Raw genomic sequence first — 21,882 nt, forward strand, 5'->3', positions numbered from 1 at the left:
GATTTTTTTTTTTTTGCTAAATATCGATTGTGGGGACCCCATACGGGCAGATAGGCTGCCGATTTGATCTAAAGGACTGGAGTTGGCAGCTTAAATCTGCCCGTGCATAACCACCTTCAGTAAATTAATAAATTAATGGCTCTTTTTTTTTTTTTTTTTTTGCCCTGTATCCCCCTGCAGCAGCAGACCATTCACACTGTACTCACTGAGGAGCATGCAAATGCTGAATGCAGGTAGAACGCAACTTGATGTGAAGGGGAATGCAGCAAGAAAAATCTGTGTGTAAGAGCCATAATAGATAGTTTGAAGCCTGACGATTACAGGTTGTAAACTAGACGCTAGACAGCTTTTGGTGAGATCTGTGAATCATGGTCTAGAATAGTGTTTAACCTTTTTATCAAGGGGAACATGGAATCGGCTTTGTGACTTAAATTAGTTTAGAACGAGTCATGCACCTTATTTAATGTTTGCTATTGTGGGAAGAAATTTCACATAATTAAAAGTGCACCCTCTCTGAACAGCATGGGGACCCATGCATTAAAAAACCCATGTTTAGAATACAGGACATGGACCTTTGTTGACCATTAAATGGAAGTCTACCAATAAATTGCTCCTTTTATTATTACATTCATTTAAAGGTATATTGTCATTCACACATTGTAAATGGCTCAGCAAAAAGTACATTAATAGGCTATTTCTGTAATCAAAGTTTGGGGGGGGTGATGTTGGTATATGTTAAATAATGCATGATTACTTGTGCCTTGTGTGGCACAAACTAATTTCATGGCTTAAAGTGTGTATACTTGTCAAGTTTTAGACCCACTTATCTCTTAGAAGAAAAACTAAATTGCTTAAAGCCGGCCATACACGCACTGATATTATGGTACAAAACCTTGTTTCATAAGATATTCGGTGCGTGTATGGTGGCTCGAAGAGGCGACCAGTATCGGAAGAGCTGCGGATATCAGTCGTCTTGTTGATCGGCTATACACCTTGCAATTACAATCTTTCGTTCCCTTAACTGACGTTCAGACCTGAATCGTCTGATATGGATGTAGAAACAATAGGGATTCTACCTTCACCTGGCGATTCAGCCCTAAATGCAGATTTTGCTTGGGCGCAAAATCTTACGTCCCACCCGATTGACGAGATGACCAATATCCTGCACTTCTGTGATATCGGTCGTCTTGTCGATCCACCATACATGCACCGAATATCGTAGGAAACTATGTTTCGTACGATAATACCGGTGCCTGTATGTCCACCTTTAGAAGGGCAGACTTCACTTAAATACTTAAGGACATAGGATAGTAATCCAAAATGCAACACAGGCCTTTTATGGCCTAGGTGTGGCTTTGCTGCCTCCAAGAGTGTCATTAGGACCACACTCAGTCACTGTAAGACATTTGCAGTGCACTTTGCCTTGCTAGAGGTGAAAAAGCATGGTGGGTTGTTCTGTTATTAAGGAATGCTCACATGTGGCGTGTTCATTGAAATCCCTGTTGCTCATTTGTTTGGGCACAGAATATCTCAGTTAGAAACATGCACAACTACATAGCAATTTTGTTGTTTGCTGGCATATTATCACAAATTACATTGTCTAACATTGACCTTATACTAGTATCCTATGTCCTATATGTCTTCCCAAAGTTTAAAACAATTACTGATATTGATAGGTTTCCAGCTGTCTGTATAGACATGACCAGTGATCCTTGAGTGTAAAGTGGTAGATACTATAGATTCAGTTTCCAGGGTTATTTGTTTCCAGGTCACCTAGTGGCTGGCATTTAAAGGGGTAGTGTGCCTTTAACTAAAATCTGGGATATGGACAGTGATATTCTAAGATTTTGTAATTGGTCCTTATATTTAAGCAATAGGTACAGAAGGATGCAATTTCTAAAATTACATTTTAATAGGCAATAAAATCTGTAAATTACTGTATATACCATATAGGCCCCCAAGGTCCAGTGTGTAGCACAACTTTAGGAGGGCAGCCTTTGGCTGCCTATATGAAGCATTAAAAATCATTTACCTAAACAACAAATTATTGTTGTGATCTGGCTTAATCATGGAAAAATTTAAAAGGAGACAGTTTCCCACGATTAAGCCGAATCGCCACAAGTAATTTTATTTTACTTGTGGCACTGCTAATATGTTATAGCAAGTCATTTTGGTAGATTTGTTGCTGGTGGTAGCGCAGATGTAACCTTCGGCGACAAATCTGTGTGCCATTGCCCTTAGTAGTTGAGGAAAGGGAGAAAAGCCTAGTCAATTTCACATAAAAATTAAAGGGAATGCAGTTGGATTCAGAAGAGGGTAACGGTGACAAAGTAGGGTCAAATGGGGACAGCACTTAAAAAAAGGAAGAGGAAAGTGGTAAGTATAAGCAGAGGAGCGGCAAAATTTGACTCGGGTGATTACTGGCCATCGAAACTGATAGCAAAAGAGAAAATGGGTTTAAGGGCTCTGGCACACGGGGAGATTAGTCGCCCACGGCAAAACTCCCTGTTTGCGGGCGACTAATCTCCCCGAGTTGCCTTCCCCTGCCATCCCACCGTCGAACATGTAAGTCGCCGGTGGCATGAGAGGGGAAGGCAACTCAGGCAAATTAGTCGCCCGCAAACAGGGAGTTTTGCAGTGTGCGACTAATCTCCCCGTGTGCCATAGCCCTAAGGTAGCAGCAGAAATGAAAGGGATTGAGTAAATGCAGACAGGATTAGAAGGGAAATAGTGGGGGAAGCAAAGGTGAATAGGGCAGAAAAGCTGGATTGTTAAATCAAGGAAAAAGAATGACACAGGTTTATGCACCTCTGGACTTGCAAATACTATATATGTAACGTGTGTGTATATGTATGAAAGCACTCATAAATGAAAGTGAGAAGCAGCTTCAATCACACGCCGAAACCATCATCAGATATCACTTGATTTTATTAATTCATCTAAAATAATACACCTGACGTCTTTTGTGCACATGCGCACTTAATCATAGTCAGTGCCTATGATTAAATGTGTATGCGCATTAAACATGCAATTGAAGCTGATTTTCGTTTATGGTTGAACACTCCCTCAACCTACAGGTTTGGGGCTTCTAGCATCTGGACCACTTATCAACAGTGGAGAGTTTTTCTTTTTTTTGTGTAATCTTTTTTTGACTTGTTAAATTTCGCTGATTGCTGGGGAAAAAAGCAACTTACCTTGGGTTTTATACACACCTGGGTCAATACTCTATATTTGGCCGCGATCTGATTTAATGTATTGAATGTTTTAAATACTGGTGTTTTAACTGTTAAACATTTACACAGTTTGAATGAGCTTTTCCTCTGACACCATTGTGTATTTAGAATAATTTCACTGACAAAGTAACCTTGTTACTTAGTTAAGGGCAGTAAATTTAAACCCCCATCCCCCCCCTCCAGGCTGGTGCTCCCCTTCTCTAAAAACTAGTAATCTTTATCTAGATCCTATTTTTTCAAGAGGGAAGCTCCTGTCACTTGAATGAAAATTGCCTGTAGGTACCCAGTCACTTTAAATGGGGGTATTTTTGGGTGTTTCTGTCGAGCGTCATAATGCTCAAAATTGCCATGTCTGTCATTATCTTTAAACCTAATTGCGCTATTGGTTTAAGTACAGGTACGGGTTTAGTTATCCGGGAACACGTTAACCTTTTCGTAATTTGGAACTTTCTGGATATCTGTCATAGACTCTATAGACATTATAAGCAAATCTAATTTTTGAAAATGTTTTTTCTCTAAAATTATGAAACAGTACATTGTACTTGATCCCAACTAAGATGTAATTAATCCTTATTGGAGGTAAAACAATCCTATTGGGTTTATTCAACATTTAAATTATTTTTAGCAATCGTAAGGTAAGGAGATCCAAATTATGGTAAGATCTCTTATCTGGAAACCACAGACCCCAAGTGTTCTGGATAACAGGTCCTGAACCTGTACTTTAATTTAAAAACAATTTTTTTTTTATAATTATATATGTCCGAGGATGGCAAGGCCTTTTGTGGTTTGTAGTGAAATGTCTTAAGGCTCTCTGACCAACAAATACTGTCTTGAAAAATGCATCAGTATTTACATTTACCCATACAATCAAGGCTAAATCCTTGGAACATCACTTTATGAAAAGAAGCATTTTACTTGCGTGTCACTGTGTGCTGGTAGTAAAGTGTAACATTGGCATTGATATGCTTGTGGAAACGGATCTCCTCCTCTGTCTTTAGTATTGTTTTTCACACTCAAGTATTCTGGGCTTATTCTCCACCCCCTCACCAGCTTTGCAGTCATGCAAATTAGCCATGTGGCCAATTCCCAAGGCCAGAGTCCGCTGCCCCTCCTGTTTTATCTGCTATGGCTGTGAGGGTGGGTTGATTAGGTGTGGCAAACTCAGGAGGGGAAATCTAGAAAGGCTGTTGGTTTCCCTCCTCTCCCCCCCCCCCCCCCCCTTCCCTCATAATGTCCCCAGAGCACAGATCCTGTCATTCATTGCCTGCCAGCACTCCACACCAGACAGCCGGCTTTTGGCTGCACTTCAGATGGGTGTACAGCTGGGACCTGTTACACTTCGGCTGCTTGCCTTTTCAGATATAAATAGCTCTCACCGGCTGCCTTCACAAGCCTAATCCCAGAGGTAACAAGCAGGTTAATTATTGTGGGAACAGGTAATGTCTGATTAGTCCTCATTCCAACACCTTGACCTTAAAGCCTGATACATGGTAAAGTTCTCTAACTTGCTAAGAGACCCTACAATTACAGTGAAATTTTGCTGAGGAAGCAAGGTGTATGAACTGTCGTTTGCATGCCGTGGGTTATTGTAAATGAACCTGTGTGTGTGTTGTCACTTCAAACTGCATCCTATAGTGTTTTCCAGGAATGTCACTAAGGCTTTAAACCTGAGGGTACGGTTTAATTAGCTATATATGATTACATTATATTCAGTTTTCATCAACATGCAAACCCTCAATTTGGGTGATAGTACTCTTCTGTGGTATAATGTTACTGAAAATTTTTTTAAAACCAGTAATCTAAAAGTACAGTTTAAATCATTCATTGCTGCATATACTTATGCAGTGGTTCTGTAAGTCTCTCAAATTCTGCTTTGTTGGTTAAAGCTAACGTCAACAAGCTATTTCACATCTGGACAATTTGAAGAAGATTTCTGCCTGTTTGGCCACTTAGCTGATGGATCAGTAGACTGTCCGCTTTTTCTGGAGTAGCCAAAAGGCAGCTAATGTCAACTTATTTGTAGCCACTTCAACATAACTGTTGCTGGGGGAATATGCCTAGACTCCGCATTGGCATCAATTAACAACAAGAAATGCTAGTGGTTTTTTTTTTTTTTTTTAAATACAATGAGATAAATTAACACGAAGGATCCATTTACAATTGGCATATCTGAATCTGAGGTTTAAGCCAGTATAAGACAAAAAATAAATATATATATATATCCAAAAAAGACCAGCAACACAGAGTTATATTCCAAAAACAATCAATTGTGTATTAAAAACGCAGGAACAGCCAACATTACGTTTCGGTCCCCATCGGGACCTTTTTTTTTTACTTTTTTTCTATGAATTGCAAGCACTTTGCAGTGAAGCAATATTTGTTTTGCATATTTTCTAAAATGAATTTTATCATTTTTCTACCCCCATAGCCGGCTACACCGATGGATCAGATGGGAAAAATGCGACCCCAGCCATATGGGTCCAGTAATCCATACAGCCAGCAGCAGGGAGCTCAACAGGGACACTCTGGATACCCAGTGCAGCCTTACTCTTCTCAGAGTCCACAGAGATATCCTATGTCCATGCAAGGAAGACCACAAGGTGGCATGAGCATGCAGTATGGGCAACAGGTACAGTGATATCATATTCTTGACCGGCTTCAAGGGGCAGTTTACCTTTAATGTTTTAGTATGATATAGACTTAGACAATTTGCCATTGGTCAATTTTTTTATTTTTTTTGTCTTTAGAATTAAGCTCTTTAACAGCTCTCCGGTTTGGAATTTCATCAGCTATCTGGTTGCTAGGATCCAAATTACCCTAGCAACCAGGCCATAGCTTAAATGAGAGGCTGGATTATGAATAAGGAACCTGTATAGAAAGAAAAGTAATAAAAAGTAGCAATAACAGTAGTTATAGCCTTGAACAGTTTTTTTTGGCTGCCAGGGTCACTGACCTCCATCTGAAATGTGGCAAGAAGCAGAAAAGTAAGGTAACACATTTACAAACTATAGAAAAAAAATGTAAGGTAGCAAAAAATAGACCATTCTGTGAAATACCACTTTAAAGGACATGTCAACCCAAACAAATCTTTCGGTAAAAAGCCTCACTGCATTCTTTAAATACCTGCCACTCTTAGTCCTTAAGGGCAGTGACACACGAGGAGATTAGTCGCCACACGGAAAATTTTCATTTTCGGGTGCGATTTGGTTCCCTTGATCTCTCTGCATATATGTAGCTTTCTCAGGCCCCCTCCAAAATTCTCCTTTCCACTTGGCGTGGGGAGCATGCGCGCTTTGAGACAGCTTTCTTGAGGACATGTATTTCAAAGAGTTCTTTTTATAGTTTCATTGAAAAAATCTCCTTGGAGATGTCAGGTTGGAGGGGCGATGATGTCAGGATGGGAAAATGGCAGTCAGGTGAAACGCTTAATACTGTAATGAAGAAGGCGGCGGTGCAGGATGTAGAAGTGGAATTGGGGCGTGAAAATAGTGGTTTTGGGGGGGATAAGGCACCCTATGCTGACACGATGCAAGCTAAAATAGGGTTGATGTTTCCTTTAAGGCTCATAGGGCTTTTTTTTTTCTGGCGAAGCACTCAGAACTGCCATTGATACCTTCAAGATTCTAGTGAAAACTACTAAAAGGTTTTTGATATGAAAACACTAATGTATCTCTGTTAGTATTCAGCAGCTTCAGGTGGTTATCATTGGGTGATGTTGACAAATATATCTAATTTGCTTCCATTACTAGACACCTGAAGCACAAGTCTTGGCATGGCTTCCCAAAAATACTGTTACCACTTAAGGTCCCCATGCACGGGCAGATTGTAGCTGCCGATGTCGGTCCCTTGGACTGATTCGGCAGCTTAACTGCCTGTGTAGGGGCAGAAACGAGGGGCCTGGCTGACCGATATCTGGCCTGAAATTGGCCAGATCTCGATCGGCCAGGTTAGAAAATTCAGTCGGATCGGGGACCGCATCGGCCCCAGGGCCCAACGATCGAATTATTTATTTTTTTAACTACACGCTCCCCGATAGTGCCCACCCGTAGACCCGTAGGTGGGGATATCGGGTGCAGAGATCGCCAAGCGAGCGGATCTCTGCGTGTATGGGGACCTTAATTGTTTATAAAAGGAGTTGTACTGCAATATAAAATGTGATATATTTGATTGTACCCACTTTTCAAACCCTTTATGACATAGCCCCCATTTATTCTGTGATTTCAAGCGGTAAAAAACAAAAATGCTATTCTTGTTAAACTACCTTTGCCTGCTCCTATTTTTCCCACAGATGTCTCCATATACTCAGCAGGGTCCTGGGTCCTACTCTCAACAGAGCCAGTCTCCTTACTACAACCAGCAGAGCCTCCACCCTCCCCAGCAACCACAGACAACACCCCCACAAACCCAATATTCCCAGCAGCAATCAGGTCCTCAGTCTTATTCGCAGCAACAAGCTCCATCCTCCCAGCCAACCCCTACTCAATCGGGACAGCCCACATTTACTCAACAGCAGTCCCCATCCCCTTCACCGTACACTCAGCAGCAGGGTGCCCCCACCAGCTCACAGAGCCAGTCACCATATACCCAACAAACTGGCCAGTACACCTCTACACAGCAGCAGGTTTCATCTTATCCCTCGACAGGAGCACAACAATCGGGAACATACTCTCAACAGCGGTTTCCTCCACCACAGGTAAGACTAAGAGCTGTAGAACAATATTATCTGTTCTTGTAAATGAGTACTGCCTTCCACACCTTGTATTTGTCCTCCAGACATTTCTTGTACTTTAAGCACATTTAATGTTTCTCTCAGGAGCTCTCTCAGGATTCCTTCACATCACAAGCATCATCCACACCTTCTCTGGGCTCAAGCAAAGGCCAGGATGACTTGAGTATGGGAATGCAACCACGGCCTTCTAGTCTACCTGTAAGTAAAGTTCTTGTGTAAATTTCATTCTTGTTGGCAATTTTAGTGAAAATTGATTATCTACACGTTATCAATATAATTCTAATGTTTTAAATTGCATATGAGACCTTATATTCAAATTTCAGAGTTACAGAACTAATTTAAAATCAACTTCAAAACTCTCAGCACTGTCTAAAGCAAAATACATTTCATTTGTAGGTGCATATTTTCTCATCTCTTTACCAGTTATCCTTCAGTCTGTAATTAAATTGAGCTCAACTGAAGGTCTTAATACAGTATTTCTAGTTTGTAATCTGCTTTATTAATAGAATAGAACTCAAAGAAAAATTATACATTTTTAGATTGAACTTTATTTTTATTGTTAATTTAATTCATTTGTGTTGCATTATTTGTAATTTTAACACTTTTTTTTGTTCTAGGATCTTTCTGGTTCCATTGATGATCTCCCAATGGGTGCAGAAGGAGCTCTGAGTCCAGGAGTCAGCACATCTGGGATCTCCAGCAGCCAAGGCGAGCAGAGCAATCCTGCCCAGTCTCCTTTCTCACCGCATACTTCCCCACACCTCCCTGGCATTAGGGGTCCATCCCCTTCTCCTGTAGGTTCCCCAGCAAGTGTGGCACCATCTCGCTCTGGACCCCTCTCTCCAACTGCTGTCCCTGGTGAGTGCAGGGATGTCCTAAACTGGGGGTGGGGCGGGGGGGGGGGTGAAGAAGCACAGTTAAAGTGAGGATTAATAAATGATTATAAGTATGTGAATTATCTGGTTATAAATTGATAAGTGTCATTATGCTTTTTATGGAATTGTACATAAAACTTTACTGTTAATTTTACCTCTTCAGGAACTCAGATGCCCCCACGGCCCCCTAGTGGGCAGTCTGATGGCCTGATCCACCCTACGATGAACCAGGCTAGCCTTGGACAAGAGCGAGGTTTGTGAAGGTCTATAATGGACAGAAAAGACTGAGCTGTGCAACACTGCATTTATAACCATTTTTTCTTCTGCAACAGGATACATGCAGAGGAATGCACAGATACCTCAATACGGATCCCCTCAGCCTGGTCCTGCACTTTCTCCCCGCCAGTCAACAGCGGCACAAATGCATTCTGGGATGGGACCCTATCAACAAAATTCCATGGGAAGCTATGGTCCTCAGGGAGGACAGTATGGACCTCAAGGTTAGTGTTTTGCCTTAGTAGCTGCTTAGTCCCCACTAGTGTCTGTGGTTTTCTTAATATTCTTCTCGTTTTTTTTTTTTTTCTTAACATAGATTCCCCCCCTTTTTCCTCTTTCTCTCAAGCCTTTAATTTTAACTGCTCACTAGGGCTTAGTTACCAAAAGAACTAAGCAACAGTTTGGAAGTCAAAATAAAGAACAGTAGAGGAAATGAAAGGAATGTTTCCATGCTGGAGAGATGCAGAATAGGAATGACTCCTTTCTAAATAATGCATCTTTACACTTCTAGTATCCGCTAACCTTTGGGGGTCCGTATTTTCAGGATACTCTGTAGCTCTAAAATACATTGCCATCCTCAGTAGACTTCTAAGATGTACCAACTAGTCAAATGTAAATAATATGCATTTTAAAGGGATGGTATACACCTAAAAACCTTTGCTTAAAAGTAACACAATAAATGGGACTTTTGTTGAGGGTACATTCTGTCTATCTTTAAAGAAAAAACATACTTTAAGGGTTAGCAGACCGTAGATATTTCTTAATTAAAACAATTGGCAAAAAGTACCTTCAGCACAAGCCCTATTCATTTGAGCTCATGATACAAAGAAGTGTATATTGTCCCTTTAAAGGACATGTAAAACCCCACACACAAAAATGTAATCAGTGAACAGCCTCTTTGAAATCTTTCAATATCTGCCACCCTGGTTGTACTGGGGTTAATAGTAAGGCTGCAACATCCCCTTAATCACTTAGATTTCCTTCTCCTCCTGTAACCCACTCGGCCCCCTCCCTCAGGTATTTGCTTTGGCTGTTGGCTGGCGGGCATGCTCAGTTGTTCTAAGCTCAGATTACAAAACACGCCCTCCAGTCTAGCAGCCAGTGAAGAGATGGCATTGCTGGTTCCCATAGAAACTCAGCTCTAGCTGTCTGCTTCTGCTTTGCTTGAGCACTGTAATGGTAAAGCGGAGCTCAGGAGAAAAAAAATGAACTTTAATCAGACAGTTGTGCCTGTGTGAGCCTGTATTCTTGATGAAATGTATGCTGAATAAGGGTCTGTGTGTGTATGCTGTTTGCAGATTTAAATGTATATGATTATGTATCAGGGGAAAAATAGCCACCGGGTGACAGCTGCTATTTGCTTTAGGAAAATGTGATGGTGCTAGAAAAAAGAGGGGAGATATATGCAGTACAAATGATGCCATTTGGGTGGGGGAGACGTGCCCAACTGATATACATTGTAGGCAAATGTAAGCTTTACATGTTCTTTAATATCTGGGTGTTACTGTTATTACTTGAGCTGTGCACTGGATGTTCAGGTAGCCAGTGGAGTGCATATATTTGTCACATTGTTCTGTAAGTATATGCTTAAAATTGATTATATGCCATGGTACCATTTTATAGGCACCTTTTATATAGAGCACTTGCTCTTTGCTATATGAACTATGTTTCTAATGTTTTGTACCCTTCTCAGTCACAATTTTCCTTTTCAGCTAGTTATATTCTTAATGAACCACATTCACATTACAGCGAAGTAGTAAAATCTTGTAGGTTGGGGGTGTGGTATAAAAAAAAAATTATATGTAGATTTGTTTTTATTTAATTCTATTCATAATTGAATAAGTGTAAATGTTCCCACACTTTTATAATATCAGATGTCGGTGGGGTGTAGCTGGAGCAAAATGGTTTTCTTTTTTTTCTTTTTTTTTTTTTTTTTTTTTTAAAAAGATTCAAGACAAATTGCTAAACTTGCAGCATTTAATTCTTTGGGGTTTAAAAAAAAATGTTTTTAGCCTATAGAGCTATGTTTTAGCAACTGGATGACAGGGAGGGAATTTTTGGGGTGTTTCTTATTCCAGTACAAGTTAAAGATCAGGGATCTCTTTGTAATTTTTTTTTTTTTGCTTTATGTTAAAATAGAAGTCTGTCAAATTACAAGTGCATTTAGGGATTTAGATTTATTTGCCCAGGCTGTATTGACAATTTATGGGGTTATTTCTCAAGAGCTTGACTTTTTTTTTTTTTTTTTTTTTTTTTCCTTTGAAAATTATAGCTTAACTAAAAAGCTGTGTGTATTCTATGTAGGTGGGTATCCTCGTCAGCCTAACTATAATACTATGCCCAACGCCGGATATTCTGCAGGAGGAATGACCCCACTTGTTGCAGGTGGGCAGATGCATGGGCAGGGAGGAATGCCTCAGTACACAGGACGTATGGGCCACTCTGGTATGGGCAACCGTCCGTATGGGCCTAACATGGGCAGTATGCCACCACAGGTGGCCTCTGGCATGTGCCCACCTCCTGCAGGCATGAACCGCAAAGCACAAGAGGCAGCTGGCATGCACGCCACCCCCAACTCCTTACAGAGCAGGTGAGTGAGGCAGGGCCACATCGTTAAGATTTTTTACTTTTAGGTATTGTATTTGCTGTTATATGTTTTTTTGTTTTTTTTTTTAATAGGTACTTTTCTGTGAAAAAAAAATTGAATTGTTACTTGTTACTCCATAGGTCTCCAGGATACCCAAACATGAACCAGGGCGGAATGATGGGATCTGGCACAGCTTATGGTCAAGGCATGAATAGCATGGCGGCTATAATGAACACACAGGGAAATCCCTACATGAGTGGCAACATGGTTAATAACTCAGGTAAGGGGAAGATGAAGAAAGACTGATACAACATTGGTTATACCTGCATCTTGCTTCTTTTTTTTTTTTTTTGCTGGGTACTGAGTATTTAAAACCCGTGACAGGCCTACTATACTGAAACTGTTCTTTGTTGCAAACAAAAAAAAGTGTGTTTTGCAAAACAAATCCGATTAATGTTCATGGCATGTGTAATCTGCTTCAGGCATGGCTGGCAGTCCAGATCTCATGGGACTTCCTGATGTCAAGTTAACACCAACCCCAAAAATGAACAACAAGGCAGATGGCACACCAAAATCAGAGACCAAATCTAAGGTATTTTTTTTTTGTTTTAACTATTTTAAAATGGCAAGTGTGGGGTTGCTATAACAGGAAATTTAAGTGACATTCCAGTTAATGTTCTATATGTAAAATTTTTTTTACAGGAGCCCTTCTATAGTGTTAAGTAAAATGCAAGCTTGCAAAATCAAATAGTATTGCAATGCCTAGTGTACTTGTGTCTATTCTTCCTTTGCTTACCTATCCACGCACTCCTTTGAAACACATAACCAAACAGTCTTCATACTATGTTTAAAAATTCCCAATTCATTGTTATATGCTTTGCACTGCTCAGTAATAACAAAAATTGCTTTTCTGCATTGTATTCATGTATTTGTTGGTCACTGGCAACTGAAACATTTTGGTAGGTCATCCCTCTTGAGCACTTTTTGCATACTTGTACAAGATCATTTGCAAGAATTAGTGACTGTAAAACTTAACGTTCATTTATTTATTTTAAAAAGGCATGTCTTTAATTAAAACTTTTATATTTTTGTAATACAGAAGTCCAGCTCCTCCACTACTACAAATGAAAAGATTACAAAGCTGTATGAACTTGGAGTAGAGCCTGACAGGAAGATGTGGGTGGATCGTTACCTGTCCTTCACAGAAGAAAAGGCCATGGGCATGACCAACCTACCAGCTGTGGGCAGGAAGCCTCTTGACTTGTACCGCCTCTATGTATCTGTCAAGGAAATTGGAGGGCTCACGCAGGTAAGTCTGTTATATTTTTATGTAAGATGCTTCTGTCTTCACCCAAATTGCTGTTCTAATTTATATATTGAATAACCACCTTCCAGGTAAACAAAAACAAGAAGTGGCGAGAGCTGGCAACAAACCTGAATGTGGGCACTTCAAGCAGTGCTGCAAGCTCATTGAAAAAGCAGTATATACAGTGTCTGTATGCCTTTGAATGCAAAATTGAGAGAGGAGAAGATCCACCACCGGACATCTTTGCCTCTGCTGAATCCAAGAAGCAAGCCAAGATCCAGCCCCCTTCACCAGGTAGGCATACAATGGTTTATTGCTGCCAATCTTATACTTTATAGAAAGCTCATAGTTCTCTATCCAGGGCTTGGAGGAAAATCAACTGTACAATATGTAATGATATGTAAACTATGTGTTTACTATCATTTTCAAAAATGCAAAAAAAAAAGAACTTTTGCATGTAAAATGAACCATTCATTTAATTTGAGGGTAAACCAAAGTGTTTTGTGAAGGAACTCCCCTCCCCAAGAGCGCTACACCACCTGCATTTGGGGGAAGCTCCCAATTCTGTGGCACACACGTGCATAATGTACGAGTGCCCCCATATCCCATATGTATTCATCTGATGCTGATTCTGTGGCACATGCACATAATGACAAAGGTGGGGTGCTCCCTTATTATGCATGTGCTCCAATGTGGCCTTGCACACCAAGATGTCCCTCTTTGTGCGCATGGCAGTGCTGGAAAGGAGTTTTATGGACAAATTAGTTTTGTTTCCTCAACTGCAGCAAGGGCAACCATATTTGCATGAAAGGTGCCCTTATAATGAAAAGGTCATGCCTTTAACATCACATTAAGATTTGTAATGTCAAGTGTTAAGCTTTGAAGGGACCAGATAAAATCTGTGTCGTGGCTATGAACTTTGGGATGGAATGTATAGGTAGTGCTGATCTAAGCCTGTCAAGCATATCCTTTTTTTGTTTAATTCGCAGCTGGCTCTGGCTCTATGCAGGGGCCACAGACCCCTCAGTCTACAAGCAGTTCGATGGCTGAAGGAGGAGACCTTAAACCTCCAACGCCAGCATCAACTCCTCATAGCCATATGCCACCTATGCCTGGTATGAGGTAAGTAAACATTGTCGCTGGTTTTTGAGAATTGCTCTTGTTTGCATTAGAAAACAACCAGTGGTTTTGTTTTATTTGATCCTAATCTGCCTACACATTTACATATAATCTTTTTGTACACTTGTTTTTTTACCTGGTCTTTGTTTTTCACAATGCATTTTCCTATTGCCGTTCACAAATTTCATTAATTTTCTCTCAATTTTGCCCATTTATGTGAATCTCTTACCTTCTGCAGAAATAATTCTGTGGGTCTTCAGGAGGCATATGATGGTTCAGATCCTTCCTACCAAAAAAGAAATTCCATGACCCCAAATCCTGGGTACCAGGCAGACATGATGGGCAGGATGCCTTATGAGACAGGCAAGGATCCTTATGGGAACATGAGAAAAGGTTTGTGTGGTAGAGTAGTCCAAGTAATTCTACAGTCAATGTGTACTTGTTTAGGTCCTGTTATGTCTTATTTCACTATTTTACTGATGCTGTTGATTCAAGTGTGATGTTCCATCTCTCCTTAAGGAGCAGATCCCTTTATGCCCTCAGGACAAGGTCCAAGTGGGACAATAGGAGACCCTTATAGCCGTGGCACAGGTCCTGGTATGCCTAGCCTTGGACAACGTCAGCACTATCCATATGGTGGTTATGACAGAGTCAGGTGAGTTCCAATATGTTGGAAGGTAGTGTGATTATGCATGAGGCAATGAGGTGGTCTGCACAGCCTTTTTTTTATTTTTTTATTTTAAATGTATTTCTTTTATTACATTATTACATTTTAGGGGTGAGCCTGGACTAGGCCCAGAGGGTGGAATGGGAAGTGGAGGGAATCAGCAAAATATGATGCCTTCCAACACAGACAGTGGCATGTACTCTCCTGGACGCTACCCGCAGCAGAGGTGAGAAGGAAAAGCCAAATGCTTTGTTGTTAGTGGTGGGAGATGCGGTCTTGCAATGGAAATGTTTTGAAGCCATATTCAACAGTTCTTTGAGCTACCTAAGATATATTCTTTATTTCCAGGCATGATTCCTATGGGAACCAGTATCCCACGCAGGGCACAGCTGCAGGCAGCCCCTATCCTAGCCAACAGAATCCTCTGTACCAGCAACAGGTGAGTGAGTAATGACTGCAGTCTCTGGAATATATATACTTGCGCACTCCCTCTTTGATTATGTACTCTATCTAGCCCAATTGGTGAGAAATGATAGTACCCCTGACAGTATGCCAATCAGTCAATTTTATCTTTAGTGTGTTTTAGAAAAGAGTCACCTGGAAAGTTTTTGCTAAATTAAAAAGCTGTATCATATTTCACTTTCAGTGTGGTTTAACCTTTGCTGCATATACATTTGGTGTGTCTTGATGCCTCTTTCCTCTGCTCAAAGATGGGACAAAGTGCATTCTTTTTTTTTTTTTTTTTTTTTAAATTGAATGGTTAATATAGTGCTATTTGCTACAGTGTTTCTGCATTCCCTCATTCCCAGTTAACATTTTGCCCCAGTTCCTCCATTTTGTGACTGCCACAGAATATTAAGCTAGTTGTTTGTACTTCATCTTTTCCATAGAACTACAAAAGGCCAATGGATGGTAGTTATGGACCTTCTCCAAAACGTCATGAAGGTGAACTGTATGGTGGCCCATACAGTGGTGGGCAAGCTGGGCAGAACCAACAGCAGCCCCAGCCACCACCTCAGCAACAGCAGCCCCCAGGGTCTGGAGCACCCCCTACCCCTGGACAGCCTCCTGCAGCCACGAACGCTCAGCAGCCACAGGACCCCTATGGGCAGTACGGAGGCAGCTATCCCCAGGGAACAGAACGCCGACCAGTTGCCAGTGGACAGAACCAATTTCCTTTCCAGTTTGGGCGTGAAAGAGTGTCTGCTGCTCCTAGTAGTAACTCCCAACCACCTCTGCCATCCAGTGTAATGAGCAACTCAGGAGAGGGAAACCAACAAGGAGCCATGTGGCAAGGCAGAAATGATATGAGCTATAACTACCAAGGCAGGCCTGGGCCCCCTCCAGCTAACACCCAGGGGCAAGGCTACCATTCTGTCCCCCCACGTGGGGAAGACATGATGCACTCAGACCAGCGGCTCAGTCATGAAGGTCAATGGCAGCCTCATGTTAACAGGCAGCAGCCACCTTATGTGCCTGCTCCTGGTCCTGCTATGACACGGGCGCCCCCACAGTCTGGGTATCAGGCCTCTCCCAGCATGCCCAACCATCTGCCTCAGGTACCTAGTCCAGCAACTCCTCGTCCCCTGGAAGCCCATACTTCACCCAGTAAGTCTCCGTTCTTGAAGATGCAGAAGGCTGGACCACCTGTGCCTGCCTCCCACATTGTGCCCACACCGACTCAGCCACCACTTATCCGCAGGGACATTACTTTTCCTCCAGGGTCAGTAGAAGCCACGCCGCCTCTTCTCAAGCCAAGACGAAGGCTTACAGCCAAGGATATAGGTAAATGTTTTTCATATGACAAACATAAGTTGCTGAGAACGATTTAAGCATAATCTTAGTATACACAAGTGCTCTACAAATAGTGTTTATGGTGTATATATACAATAAAATTGGTGCTGACCATCACAATTTACTATCATTGGTTTTAGGGACTCCTGAGGCTTGGCGTGTGATGATGTCATTAAAGTCTGGTCTCCTGGCTGAAAGCACCTGGGCTCTGGACACCATAAACATTCTGCTTTATGATGACAACAGCATCATGACCTTCAACCTCAGTCAAGTAAGGATACACACCTACTTCTGCATTATACCTACCCTTTTGCTTGGACCTAGCACTATCCTTTCTCTTCCTGCATGTATGTTTTTTGTTTTTTTTTGTTAAACTAGAGCAATTGAAAGTAGATTTGATGAATGGTCCAGTAACAAACACAACTTAGTATTAAATATGTATTGATGCATAATGAACCCTTACAGGGCAGTGAATTAACTGGTGCACTGGTTGTCCAGACCCAGTAAGCAACAGGTTTTATTCTAATTTCATTAAACCAGTGTCTGCTTTTGTTATATTGGGTGTTGGAAATATTGCATATTGCCTTGTTAGTTGTAGAGAAGACCCTGCACACAAGAATTTTAAGCAGTTCTTGGTTACACAAGAACACATTTGGGCTAACAACTGGTGTCCTTTATAAAGGCTTGTCATTTTAATATACTTTCTGTACTTTTAAGCAAACAATTTCACAGAAAATGCAGTAGCTGTAGCCATGCAACCAAGCGTCTGTGAATTCACTTGCTTATGTATGCTGGGAGTTTGCAAGGTTTTTACTATGTATTACTGTTGCTGGGGCCAAAGGAAAGAGGCTTCCAGGGATATCTCTTGTTTTAGACTTGTTGCACTTCACAATCCCCACAGAGACTACTTTGGAACATTCATGCAGATTTGGACCCACTGCCTGAATGCCTCTGTCTCCTTTATTTCTTCCTTTGGCAAGCTATTTCCCATTGGGTTTAAGTAGTTTTTGTTTGTTTTTTTTAATGTTATGAACATTTTATTTTTAAATGTTTAACGCTTATTTTTTCCCCCCATAAATAGCTCCCTGGATTATTAGAGCTGTTAGTGGAATATTTCAGACGGTGCCTGATTGAAATCTTTGGGATCCTCCGAGAGTATGAAGTTGGAGAACATGCTCAAAAGACATTGCTTCAACCCTTCCCATCTGATTCTTCAAGCCTTCTCTCAGGTGATGCTGAAATGGTTGATGGGGATGATCATCAGTCTGTGACAGATGGTGACCCCCAAAGTGAGGATGAAGAGGGTCTAGAGGAGAGAAAGGCCTATAATACTCCCTTTTCTAGTAACGAGGATACTCAACAACAAAGCAGCAAGTTTGACCGGCTCCCAATAAAAGTGGTTTCAAAAGAAGATCCCTTTGTGTTAGACTGCTCTCATCAGTTGGGGCGCTTACAAGAATTTGAAAGTGGCCTCTTGCACTGGCGAATTGGAGGGGGGGACACCACTGAACACATCCAGACACATTTTGAAAGACGTCCTGAACCCCCTCCACGCAGGCGGCCCCCAGTTAAACGCCGATCCCGGGAGCAGCAAATTCCAGCAGCAGAGGACACCACTCCTACTATCGATGATGTGCTGTGTGCCCGGCCAAGCTCATTATCACAGGAGACTGGTGAAACCACTGAAGAAGATTGTGAATTTTCACTGGGTGGGAGCCCTCCACCACGAAACAGGCATGGTATGAAAATATTAGAGGATGAGCCTCGCAGCAAAGATGAAACCCCATTGTGCACACTGGAGGATTGGCAGGATGCTCTGTCCAGACGTTGTGTGTGCATATCCAACATCTTGCGTAGCTTGTCCTTTGTGCCAGGCAATGACTTGGAAATGTCCAAACACCCTGGGCTGTTGCTGCTACTGGGAAAGTTAGTGCTTCTCCATCATAAGCATCCAGAACGCAAGCAAGCACCACTCACTTATGAGAAAGAGGAAGAGAGGGATCAGGGAGTAAGCTGTAACAAAGCAGAGTGGTGGTGGGACTGCCTAGAGATGTTGCGTGAGAATACCTTGGTTACGCTTGCAAACATCTCAGGGCAGCTGGATCTTTCGCCCTACCCTGAGAGCATATGTCTGCCTATTCTGGATGGCCTCTTACACTGGGCGGTGTGTCCTTCAGCTGAGGCACAGGACCCCTTTGTGACACTGGGCCCCAATGCGGTGCTGTCCCCCCAGAGACTGGTGCTTGAAGCCCTTAGCAAGTTAAGTATCCAGGACAGCAACGTGGACCTCATCCTGGCCACACCGCCCTTCAGTCGCTTGGAGAAGTTGTATGGGACCTTGGTAAGGTTCTTAAGTGACAGAAAAAACCATGTGTGCAGGGAAATGGCAGTTGTGCTTTTAGCCAATCTGGCTCAAGGTGACACGTTAGCAGCAAGGGCAATTGCCCTCCAGAAAGGCAGTATTGGAAACCTGCTTGGCTTTCTAGAGGACAGTCTGGCTGCCACCCAGTTTCAGCAGAGTCAGGCTGCCCACCTGCATGGTTCCTCTGCACCATTTGAGCCTACCAGCACAGACATGATGCGGCGGGCATCACGTGCCCTGCTGGCGTTGGCAAAAGTTGAGGAGAACCACCCAGAATTCACCTTGTATGAGGCTCGCTTGCTGGACATCTCTGTCTCTCCACTCATGAACTGCTCCGTGTCACAGGTAATCTGTGATGTTCTCTTCTTGATTGGCCAGTCATGACGGCCGCAGGGAGACACCTTCCCAGAATACTTTGAGTCTCCCACCACCGTAGAACGGAATCCTGTTGACACCATCCCTTCTCTTCTCCCCACCTTTTTATTTATGCAAAAAACTACGTCTCAATCCACTGTCTGCCCCAGAGAGGAGAATTGGCCACCATTGTGGACCTTTCCCCGCCCTCTTTCCTCCTCTCTGTGTGTTTTGGTGTTAACCAAAGCTACTGTATTTCAGTGAATTATTATATATATATCTATTTTTTTTTTTTTTTTTTTTTTACTGGGGGAGGAAGGGGCTCCACTGTACTTCTCCCCCTCCTCTTTACTGCCCCTTCTCCTAAGCCTTTAGCCAAGGGGTTGGCTCATCTTTTTAAGGAGATACAGACTTCTGAACCATCGAATAGGGAGAATGCCCCCCTCCCCCCAAGTCACCATAAAATAATTTGCAGGATTTCTTTCCTCACTTGCGATCTTTAGACTAGAAATTGTGTGCCCTTAACCTTTAAAGAGAAGAAAACTTAAAAAAAAAAATACAAAAAAATACAAAAAAAACCTTAAGACTTTACCTTTTTAACTGTGCTGAGAAACCCTGCAGAATCCGACCGGAGCTGGAAAAACCCCACAACCTCAGAGACTTATGATGTAGGTTTTTAAACAGAGAGCGACATGGAGCGCTTTTAGTTTTCCGGAGGAGAGAGAGACACAGAAAAGTCGCTTTTCCCCCAAAGTTTCATGTGAAGCAACACCCTTACCTCTTAAACTTAGATTGTAATAATCGGAGATCGCCTCTTATAACTGGTTTTAACCTTTAGCTTGTAGGTTGCAAGCTGCGATGTCTGTATATATATGATGATGTACATTAAAGACACACCTCTTGTATCCAACCTCAACCCACTTCCTTCCCAAACACACAAGCTCTTCCCCATTCATCTGTAGAAAATGGGGGATACGGTTAAGCCTATTAAAAACTCCCTTTCTCCAGGTATATGGAGGGAGGGACCTGTGTGGACGGTTTGCCTACAGAGCAGGAGTTCCCTGAACACTTCACTTCCTCACCCTTTGTATATCCAGCAATCCTATCAACTTTTAGAAGGTTTTTTTCCCATTACCAATCAAGGTGTGAGTTTTTTTTTGTTATTGTTTTTTGTTTTGTTTCAGTTCCCCAGACAATTTGAGAAGTTTTTTCCAGCAATTTCTGCATATTTGTAGCTCCAAAAAAATGTAAATTTCAGCCTATTCCTTTTTTGTTTTATTTTTATTTTTGCTTAATGAATATATCATTTATTCAGTATGAAATCTTTATACTCTATGTTCCCGTGTTAAGAATAAATGTACATTAAATCTTGTTAACAGAGTTGTGAGGAGCATTATTTAAATGGAGGCTATCATTGCAGCACCATAACATCTCCATGCATTTACTTAAAATTTTGTGCAATCTACAGCAAAATACACTCTCAAAATAGCTGTGGCACCACCTGTTTGCATGAGCATGTTTTTTGGGGGGGTCATTTTATCAACACTGGGCAATAACCTATCAACCAGTCAGTGATTAGCATTCTTCAGCCAGCTTCAGGTAGCACAATGAAAGCAAACATTTGATTGGTTGTTATGGGTTACAGCCCAGGTTCAGATTTGTCCGTTGTTCATAAATGAACAATGGAATCCTTAGAATCCTTAGTTTATTTTACCTTGTATTTTCCCCCATGATTTTGCTATGCCTATTTGATAATTCAGCTTCAAGGAGGAAACTGTTTGCTTGTTTTAGGCCCTATAAAGAACAGCTTAGGTTAGGTGCTATTGTAGGGCAAAATCATGGCTGAAAGATACATACACAGAGCTACTTAGTAGCAGTTACTTGTCAGGCTGCTAAATGCCAGAAAATACCCTATCATACACATTTTCGTGGCATTGTCTATTCTTGAAGCTGCTGCAAGTAGCTCTGTGTGTCTTCACCCTTATCTGAAAAGATGACCGCATATGATTTTTGTGCAGATAAACTAAATCAGTGGTCATGAAAGATCTCAACAGAAAACTTTCAATATGGTATAAAGGGTTTGATCGGTACATCTAAATGCACTGTTGCACTAAAGGCTGTGTCACAGCCAGACTTGGATTGTGATTTAGATGGTCTAATACCATTTACATATAAGTTCCTTTTGTAGTAAAGTCTAGGTTCCACGTTGCACAGATAAGCTATTTAGAATGCAATGGTTTTGGTACATTATAATAAATAATAAGTCATTGAAAAGCTCTCTGCAGACTACAGGTAGGGAACCCTTAAGTAAAATCCAAAAATGCTGCTGACACAAATATGACTGGATCCTGCGCATACACATTTTTTGTAAAACTGGCAAATGTTTGCCTATATTTGACTTGATCATTCCTTCATATTCATTAAAGGATAAGTCATGAAGCCCCTAAAATTACTCTATAAAGCACCCAGATTAACGTGAATTTCTCCCTGCACCCGTTCTCATGCATATGTATCACAAGAAGCAAAACTTCAGATTTCCCTGCTACTTCCTAGTCCAGCTTGAAGCTATTTTCTTAGCCA

General features: G+C 41.6%; 1 protein-coding gene across 1 annotated transcript in view; it reads left to right on the plus strand.

Moving 5' to 3' along the window:
• Positions 1 to 20,682, plus strand: part of arid1a (AT-rich interaction domain 1A) — a 30,329-nt gene extending 9,647 nt beyond the window's left edge. The window contains exons 2-20 of the mRNA XM_002934639.5: positions 5,662 to 5,862; positions 7,522 to 7,926; positions 8,047 to 8,160; positions 8,580 to 8,820; positions 9,001 to 9,090; positions 9,170 to 9,337; positions 11,418 to 11,703; positions 11,841 to 11,980; positions 12,183 to 12,292; positions 12,800 to 13,009; positions 13,096 to 13,300; positions 13,996 to 14,128; positions 14,364 to 14,518; positions 14,645 to 14,780; positions 14,902 to 15,018; positions 15,141 to 15,231; positions 15,683 to 16,577; positions 16,727 to 16,857; positions 17,668 to 20,682. Coding sequence (XP_002934685.2) covers positions 5,662 to 5,862; positions 7,522 to 7,926; positions 8,047 to 8,160; positions 8,580 to 8,820; positions 9,001 to 9,090; positions 9,170 to 9,337; positions 11,418 to 11,703; positions 11,841 to 11,980; positions 12,183 to 12,292; positions 12,800 to 13,009; positions 13,096 to 13,300; positions 13,996 to 14,128; positions 14,364 to 14,518; positions 14,645 to 14,780; positions 14,902 to 15,018; positions 15,141 to 15,231; positions 15,683 to 16,577; positions 16,727 to 16,857; positions 17,668 to 19,332 — 5,493 coding nt within the window. The 3' untranslated portion in view covers positions 19,333 to 20,682. The remainder of the gene's footprint in view (positions 1 to 5,661; positions 5,863 to 7,521; positions 7,927 to 8,046; positions 8,161 to 8,579; positions 8,821 to 9,000; positions 9,091 to 9,169; positions 9,338 to 11,417; positions 11,704 to 11,840; positions 11,981 to 12,182; positions 12,293 to 12,799; positions 13,010 to 13,095; positions 13,301 to 13,995; positions 14,129 to 14,363; positions 14,519 to 14,644; positions 14,781 to 14,901; positions 15,019 to 15,140; positions 15,232 to 15,682; positions 16,578 to 16,726; positions 16,858 to 17,667) is intronic.
• The last annotated feature ends 1,200 nt before the right edge of the window (positions 20,683 to 21,882 follow it).

This window comes from Xenopus tropicalis, chromosome 2, assembly GCF_000004195.4.
Source record: "Xenopus tropicalis strain Nigerian chromosome 2, UCB_Xtro_10.0, whole genome shotgun sequence".
Lineage (NCBI taxonomy): Eukaryota > Metazoa > Chordata > Amphibia > Anura > Pipidae > Xenopus > Xenopus tropicalis.